Consider the following 9,249-nt stretch of genomic DNA (forward strand, 5'->3'; position numbering starts at 1 on the left):
GACGATCGTGACACTCCATCCTGTCTGCTGAATCCAAGTGTTTGACATGGGGGAGGGAAACCAGTAACTTTATGATCAAACTTTATCAATGTAGAAGCAACAGTCAACGGTTCTAATTTTATCTGGTTTCATCCAAATATTTTAAATCCAATTTCATGAAAAACATGATTTGGACTGTTCAGGACCTATTTAAACCAAACCCTTGGATTTAGTTTTTACAGCACCAGTTATCATCAGTTAATAGTGACGTATCAATGTTGGAACTTGGGTAGAAAATATAAAAGAAACAGGCTAGAAGGGGGTATAAGAGAAACAGGCTAGAAGGGTGCCCCCCCCCTTCTGGGGGGGGCGGGGGGGGGGCAGTGTGTAGGTTATGAGAAAGTGTGTGTTTGTATGTGTGTGCGTACACGTGTTTGTGACTGTGTGACTGTGTGTGAGTGTGACTGTGTGACTGTGTGACTGTGTGTGAGTGTGAGTCTCTGTTCAGGGACAGTATGTTTATGAGTTCCAGTCAGATCATAACCACATTGATAGAGCTGCAGACGGCAGGTAGCCTGACGGTTGGTTGGTTGGTTGGTTGGTTGGTTGTTGGGTCAGTAACCGAAAGGAAAATATGTCGATGTGCCCTTGAGCAAGGCACCCTAATTGCTCCTGTATGTGGCTCTGGATAAGATAGTCTGCTAAATGTAACAGTGTTGTGAGCTGTGAGAGCAGATTAAAGGCTTAGTGCCACACTAGTGACTAGAGAGCTTTATAACACCCAGCTCTTGTCTCCAACAGGACAGGAGCAGCTCTCCCTCCCTTGGCTTAGTTAAACTGGAATTAATTAGTCTTAAAGCTAGAGAGAGAGAGAGAGAGAGAGAGAGAGAAAGAGAGAGAGAGAGAGGGCAGAGGTTAAAACACTGAGGCTAATAAGAGCAGCTGAGAGAGAGAGAGAGAGAGAGAGAGAGAGAGAGAGAGAGAGAGAGAGAGAGAGAGAGAGGTTACAGACTGAGGCTAATCAGAGCAGGCAAATGATGAACTGTGTGTTCCTCCCTATATGTGTCTCTGTGCTCTATCCAGCCTGGTGTGTCTCAGTGCTCTATCCAGCCTGGTGTGTCTCTGTGCTCTATCCAGCCTGGTGTGTCTCTGTGCTCTATCCAGCCTGGTGTCTCAGTGCTCTATCCAGCCTGGTGTGTCTCTGTGCTCTATCCAGCCTGGTGTGTCTCTGTGCTCTATCCAGCCTGGTGTGTCTCAGTGCTCTATCCAGCCTGGTGTGTCTCTGTGCTCTATCCAGCCTGGTGTGTCTCTGTGCTCTATCCAGCCTGGTGTGTCTCTGTGCTCTATCCAGCCTGGTGTGTCTCTGTGCTCTATCCAGCCTGGTGTGTCTCAGTGCTCTATCCAGCCTGGTGTGTCTCCGTGCTCTATCCAGCCTGGTGTGTCTCAGTGCTCTATCCAGCCTGGTGTGTCTCAGTGCTCTATCCAGCCTGGTGTCTTTGTGCTCTATCCAGCCTGGTGTGTCTGCCATTTACAGGAGCCATCTTACAGTATTGTTGTCTGTGAAAGGCCATGGATCGGCAGTACCTTGTAATGTAATCTGAATGTTGCTGGATGCTGTGTGTTTGTCATCCAAGCAGGACCTGTACTTTCTGAGAGGGATAGACTCAGGAGGGACAGATACTGGGTGGCACTGGCAATGCCCAAACACCTGCATGGGCCAACTTACACACACACCCTCTCTCTCTTTCCGACATCCGTACGCACATACGTATGCACTCACGCACACACACACACACACACACACACACACACACACACACACACACACACACACACACTCTTCTCTCTGGTTTGGTGTGATAAGGGGAGGGAAAATGCTGTGAGCCGGTTCCCTCGGCCCCGGGTGCCCTTAACCTTACCGGACAAATGAACTGGGACGAGCCCCCCGAGGCAAAGAGAGAGATGGAGGGAGAGGGAGAGATGGAGGGAGAGGGAGAGAGGAAAAGAGTGTGTGAGAGAGAGAAGCTAAACATTACCATCCTTTGGCGGATATGTGCCCCTGTCTTTTATAACATTGTCTGAGCATTGAGGGAACCTTTTGAAACATTGCAGGAACGTTAAACAAAATTGAGGGAACTGGCAGATTTACCATTAGGCAGAAGAGGCAATTGTCTCAGGCTTGTCAGTTTAAGCTAGAGATATCTAGAGATAGCTAGAGGTATCAATTTGTTTTGCATGAGCTGCGTCTCAATCCACCGCATCCGCCGATGTCGGCCTTCCGCATGTTTGGCAGACCAGGAGACGTCTCTGACCTGTTCACTGGACGTGCTACCTTGTCCCGGACCTGCTGTTTTCGACCCTCTCTACCGCACCTGCTGTCTCGACCTCTGAATGCACGGCTATGAAAAGCCAACTGACATTTACTCCTGAGGTGTTGACCTGTTGCACCCTCTACAACAACTGTGATTATTATGTGACCCTGCTGGTCATCTATGAACGTTTGAACATCTTTGAAGAACGATCTGGCCTTATACAATACACATTTCTTTAGTTAAAAGACAGTTGCTGCTGATAATACTGCCGTCGTCGTGGAGACAGAGAACATGTACGTGTAGCCCATGTATCTGATGCTGTCTGGCCAAAAATATTATGGCATGTCAGACTGCATTTGGCCAGACATCATCAAAAACATAGGCTAGATACACAGCCTCATGTATTTGACTCTACAATGTGTCGAAAGTGTTCCATGTTGACTCCAATGCTTCCCACAGTTGTGTCAAATTGGCTGGATGTCCTTTAGGTGGTGAGACATTCTTGATACATACAGGAAACTGTTGAGAGTGGGAAAAACCCAGCAGCTTTGCAGTTCTTGACACACTCAAACCGGTGCGCCTGGCACTTACGACCATACCCTGTTCTAAGGCCCATTAACCCTCTGAATGGCACACATACACAATCCATGTCTCAATTGTCTCAAGTCTTAAAAATCCTTGTTTAACCTGTCTCCTCCCCTTCATCTACACTGATTGAAGTGGATTTAACAAGTGACATCAATAAGGGATCACAGCTTTCACCTGGATTCACCTGGTCAGTCTATGTCATGGAAAGAGCAGGTGTTCCTAATGTTTTGTTCACTCAGTGTACAGTAAGACAGAGGGGCGCCGTTTCACTCGTTAGGATATTTCTCCGGTGAGATAGTTTCGGCCACTTGCGAATTGATGGAAAGTTGGCGGGTGCACAGTGCACTAATCGGATGCTGGAATTATTTTGGATGAACGTGCGAAGGTAACCTAGTTTTTATGTGATTTATTTGACATTCAGATGAAAACATCATGACTGGTTGTGTTCATGGCACATTAAAAGATAATACCTTTTTACAGTTAAATTACGTCTCTATAAAACCCACATGGGGGCGTTCAGACTGGCCTCTGCCTGGGGCCTCCAAATCACTAAGTCCGCCCCTTCCTGTGGGGGTTTAAGTTCTGTCTTAGTTGGTCTTGGTCAGGGGGTCAGGAAGGGGGCACACCTTGTTTGAGTTTCCTGCCGGGCTCTGGAGCATTCCTCTCTCTGTGTGTGTGTGTGTGTGTGTGTATGTGTATGTGTATGTGTATGTGTATGTGTGTGTGTGTGTGTGTGTGTGTGTGTGTGTGTGTGTGTGTGTGTGTGTGTGTGTGTGTGTGTGTGTGTGTGTGTGTGTGTGTGTGTGTGTGTGTGTGTGTGTGTGTCTGGGCCTCACTAACGACCTGCTAATGAAACTAATGAGACAACAGAACCCTGCTCTGCATGGGCCTATTAGAGAGAGAGGGAGGGAAAGAGAGAGAGAGAGAGGGGGGAGGGAGAGAGGGGCGAGAGAGAGGGGTGAAAGAATTAGTAGTTTGGTAAATAAATGTTTTCAGATTCACAATATCATATCATATCATTTCTAATGGCTTCTTCTTCTTGTTCTCTACTCCGCTCCCCTCCTCCTCCTCCTCCTCCTCCTCCTCCTCTTCTCTCTGTCTCTGTGTTGGAGGTGAGTTATCCATGGTGGAGCTGCAGGATCCTTTCCTGGTCAGTGTCCACCTCATTACTGACCCGGGGCAGGCCAAGGCCCTGCAGCATGCTGCCGACACCGTCCTGGCCTGGGTCCACCCTGAACTGCAGCTCTTCCGCGTCTCCGAGAGAGCCGCCTGGCAACAGAAGCCCAAACGCCAATCATGTCCTGCTTCGGCATCTTTTTCAGCCAATCACGGCCCTCCGCAGTGCCAGCCGGCGCTGGCCGTCATCCTCTTCCTGCAGGAGCAGTACGGGGGCGAGGAGCAGATCGTGACGTTACACCGTGCTCTCCAGCGCCCCCCCTGGCGCTTCCACCATACCGAGAGGGTCAACAACGGCCGCAGGATGCTCCCGCTGACTCCCTGCAGCCAAGACTTCTTCACCCTGGCCCCGGGGACTCCTCTGTGGGCGGTACGCCAGGTTCACTACGGTAAAGAGATTGTACGCTTCACCGTCTACTGCCGTTACGAGAGCTTCTGGGACATGGTGCGGCTGTACCGGCTGATCCTTCAGAGGAGGCTGGCCCAGAAGAAAGAAGACTTTTGTTTTTTCGTGGTGTACTCCAACCCAGATACGGAGATCCAGCTGTCGTTCAAGCGGTTGCCGAGGGGCCAGAGTCCCGCCCCAACGGAGTCGGCGGTGATGGAGGTGAGGGTGAGGGACGTCGGGGCGTTGGTACCCCTCCTGCCGCGCCCCTGTACCCCCATCAGCGAGGTACGCTGGCAGACTGAGGACTACGACGGCAACAAGATACTGCTGCAGGTGAGATGCTGCTGTGTGTGTGTGTGTGTGTGTGTGTGTGTGTGTGTGTGTGTGTGTGTGTGTGTGTGTGTGTGTGTGTGTGTGTGTGTGTGTGTGTGTGTGTGTGTGTGTGTGTGTGTGTGTGTGTGTGTGTCGCTGTGTGTGTGTGTGTGTGTGTGTGTGTGTGTGTGTGTGTGTTTGTGTGTGTGTGTGTTGTACACTTTTGTGTTGCCTAGGCCATAGATTAACAACATGCTGCACCGTATATCCCAGCAGCAGTCAAACTAAGAACAATCCTTAAATGATGATGACAGGCAGACCTATCCACAGACATGAGCTCTGGAAGTCACTGTTGGTAAAGTGCATTGTTGCTAAGCAACAGCAGAAGTGAAAGGTGTGTGTGTGTGTTTGCGTGTGTGTTGGATGTTCCAGTCTTCCTTCAGACACGTAGGTCGGATGACACCACAACCACAGCCTCTCTTACTGGAGATGAAGTTTTCACCGTGTGTAGTCATCAGGGAAACACACAGAGGGAGAGAGAGAGGGAGGGAGAGAGAGAGGGAAAGAGAGAGGGAGAGAGAGAGAGAGAGAGATAGGAGAGAGAAAGACTGCAGCCAAAAATAACAGTTGCACTCAGCAGACAAAGGAGCATTGTGCCCCTCCTCCACCCTCCACTCCTCATCCCTCATCCCTCCATCCCTCCATCCCTCCATCCCTCCATCCCTCCATCCCTCCATCCTTCCACCCCTCCATCCCTCCATCCCTCCATCCCTCCACCCTCCATCCCTCCATCCCTCCATCCCTCCACCCTCCATCCCTCCACCCTCCATCCCTCCATCCCTCCATCCCTCCACCCCTCCATCCCTCCACCCTCCATCCCTCATCCCTCTATCCCTCCATCCCTCCATCCCTCCACCCTCCATCCCTCCACCCCTCCACCCTCCATCCCTCCATCCCTCCACCCTCCATCCCTCCATCCCTCAACCCTCCATCCCTCCACCCTCCATCCCTCCATCCCTCCACCCTCCATCCCTCCATCCCTACACCCTCCATCCCTCCATCCTCCATCCCTCCACCCCTCCACCCTCCATAATAATAATAATAATAATATGCCATTTAGCAGACGCTTTTATCCAAAGCGACTTACAGTCATGCGTGCATACATTTTTTTGTGTATGGGTGGTCCCGGGGATCGAACCCACTACCTTGGCGTTACAAGCGCCGTGCTCTACCAGCTGAGCTACAGAGGACCACCACCCCTCCATCCCTCCACCCCTCCATCCCTCCACCCTCCATCCCTCCACCCTCCATCCCTCCACCCTCCATCCCTCCATCCCTCCAACCCTCCACCCTCCATCCCTCCACCCTCCATCCCTCCACCCCTCCATCCCTCCATCCCTCCACCCTCCAACCCTCCACCCTCCAACCTCCATCCCTCCATCCCTCCACCCTCCAACCTCCATCCCTCCACCCGCCATCCCTCCATCCCTCCACCCTCCAACCCTCCACCCTCCATCCCTCCACCCTCCATCCCTCCATCCCTCCAACCTCCATCCCTCCACCCTCCAACCCTCCACCCTCCATCCCTCCACCCTCCATATCTCCACCCTCCATCCCTCCACCCTCCATCCCTCCATCCCTCCACCCTCCATCCCTCCACCCCTCCCACCCTCCATCCCTCCACCCTCCATCCCTCCACCCCTCCATCCCTCCATCCCTCCATCCTCCACCCCTCCATCCCTCCATGCCTCCATCCCTCCACCCTCCATCCCTCCATCCCTCCACCCCTCCCACCCCTCCCACCCTCCATCCCTCCACCCTCCATCCCTCCATCCCTCCACCCCTCCATCCCTCCACCCTCCATCCCTCCATCCCTCCATCCCTCCACCCTCCACCCTCCATCCTTCCACCCTCCATCCCTCCATCCCTCCATCCCTCCATCCCTCCACCCTCCATCCCTCCATCCCTCCATCCCTCCACCCTCCATCATTTCACACACACACACACATAGACACACACACACACACACACACACACACACACACATACACACATACACACATAGACACATACACACATAACATTGAGGAGTTTGCCACATCAGTCACCGGCTTCATTAATGAGTGCATCGACGACGACGTCCCCACAGTGACCGTACGTACATGTCACAACCAGAAGCCATGGATTACTATCAACATCTGCACTGAGCTAGAGGCTAGAGCTGCCAAGGTCAAGGAGCGGGACACTAATTCGGACACTTATAAGAAATCCCGCTACGACCTCTGACGAGCCATCAATCAGTCAAAAAGTCAATACAAGACTAAGATCCAATCCTACTACGCCGGCTTTGACGCTCGTCGGATGTGGCAGGGCTTGCAAACTATCATGAATTACAAAGGGAAACCCAGCCGCGAGCTGCCCAGTGAAGCAAACCTACCAGATGAGCTAAATTAATTATATGCTCACTTAAAGGCAAGCAAAACTGAACCATGCATGAGGGCACCAGCTGTTCCGGACGAGTGTGTGATCTCGCTCTCCGTAGCCGATGTGAGTAAGACCTTTAAACAGGTTAACATTCACAAGGATTAGACGGATTACCAGGACGCGTACTCAGAGCATACACTGACCAGCTAGCAAGTGTCTTCACTGACATTTTCAACCTCTTAATACCAACATGTTTCAAGCATACCACCAAAGTCCCTGTGTCCAAGAACGCCAAGGTAACCTGTCTAAATGACTACCGACCTTTAGCACTCACATCATAGCACTCACATCATGGCTCACATCAACGCCATCATCCCAGATACCCTGGACCCACTCCAATTCAAATACAGCCCCAACAGATCCACAGATGACGCGATTTCTATTGTACTCCACACTGCCCTCTCCCACCTGGACAAGAGGAACACCTACGTGAGAATGCTGTTCATTGACTATAGCTCAGCGTTCAACACCATAGTGCCCTGCAAGCTCATCACTAAGCTAAGGACCCTGGTACTGAACACCTCCCCCTGCAACTGGATCCTGGAATTCCTGATGGGCCGCCCCCAGGTGGTGAGGGTAGACAACAACACATCTGCCACGCTGACCCTCAACACTGGGGCCCCACGGGGGTGCGTGCTTAGTCCCATCCTGTACTCCATAACATCATGAATTATTATTTTAAATTTATTTTACCCCCTATTTCTCCCCAATTTCGTGATATCCAATTGGTAGTTACGATCTTGTCTCATTGCTGCAACTCCACAATGGGGAGAGAGGTGAAGGTCGAGTCATGCGTCCTCCAAAACATGAACCAACAAGCCACACTGCTTCTTAACACACTGCTCGCTTAACCCGGAAGCCAGGCGCAACAATGTGTCGGAGGAAACACCGTACAACTGATGACCGAAGTCAGCTTGCAGGCGCCCGGCCCGCCACAAGGAGTCGCTAGAGCGCAATGAGCCAAGGAAATCCGCCCGGCCAAACCCTCTCCTAACCCAGAAGAAGCTGGGTCAATTGTGCGCTGCCCTATGGGGCTCCCGGTCACGGCCGGCTGTGATACCGCCTGGGATTGAAACAAAGGCTGTAGTTCCTTAGACCGCTGCGCCACTCGGGAGTCCTCACCATCATTAAGATTGCTGACGACACAACGGTGGTAGGCCTGATCACCAATGACAATGAGACAGCCTATAGGGAGGAGGTTAGTGACCTGGCAGTGTGGTGCCAGGACAACAACCTCTCCCTCAACGTCTGCAAGACAAAAGAGCTGATCGTGGACTATAGGAAACCGAGCACGCCCCCATCCACATCGACGGGCCTGTAGTGGAGCGGCTCGAGAGATTCAAGTTCCTCGGTGTCCACATCACTAAGGGATTATCATGGTCCACACACACCAACACAGTCATGAAGAAGGCACAACAATGTCTCTTCCCCCTCGGAAGGCTGAAAAGATTTAGCATGGGCCCTCAGATAAGTTCTACAGCTGCACCATTGAGAGCATCTTGACTGGCTGCATCACCTGTTTGTATGGCACCTGCTTGGCATCCTAACACAATGCTCTACAGAGGGTAGTGAGTGCGGCCCAGTACATCACTGGGGCTGCACTCCCTGCCATCCAGGACCTCTATACCAGTCGGTGTCAGAGGAAGGCCCCTAAAAATTGTCAAAGACTCCAGCCACCCAAGTCATAGACTGTTCTCTCTGATACCGCACGGCAGGCGGTACCGACGCACCATGTCTGGAACCAACAGGACCCTGAACAGCTTCTACCCCCAAACCATAGATAAATAGTTAGTCCGTGTAGCTATTGGTTAACTATTTAACTATCTACATTGACCCTTTTTGCACTAACTCTTTTGACTCATCACATACGCTGCGGCTACATTTTATTATCTATTCTGTTGCCTAGTCACTTTATCCCTACCTATATGTACATACAGTGGGGAGAACAAGTATTTGATACACTGCCGATTTTGCAGGTTTTCCTACTTACAAAGCATTCAGAGGTCTGTA

General features: G+C 51.6%; 1 protein-coding gene across 1 annotated transcript; it reads left to right on the plus strand.

Annotated features, from left to right (window-relative positions):
- Nucleotides 1–4,002: 4,002 nt before the first annotated feature.
- LOC311115719 (protein FAM124A-like) lies at nt 4,003–4,776 on the plus strand (the record flags this gene model as incomplete). Its single annotated transcript, XM_084190870.1, has 1 exon — nt 4,003–4,776. A coding segment is annotated over one exon (774 nt), but the record flags the coding sequence as incomplete, so codon positions are not given.
- Nucleotides 4,777–9,249: the final 4,473 nt, after the last annotated feature.

This window comes from Coregonus lavaretus (genome assembly GCF_964263955.1).
Source record: "Coregonus lavaretus genome assembly, contig: HAP1_SCAFFOLD_4953, whole genome shotgun sequence".
NCBI lineage: Eukaryota > Metazoa > Chordata > Actinopteri > Salmoniformes > Salmonidae > Coregonus > Coregonus lavaretus.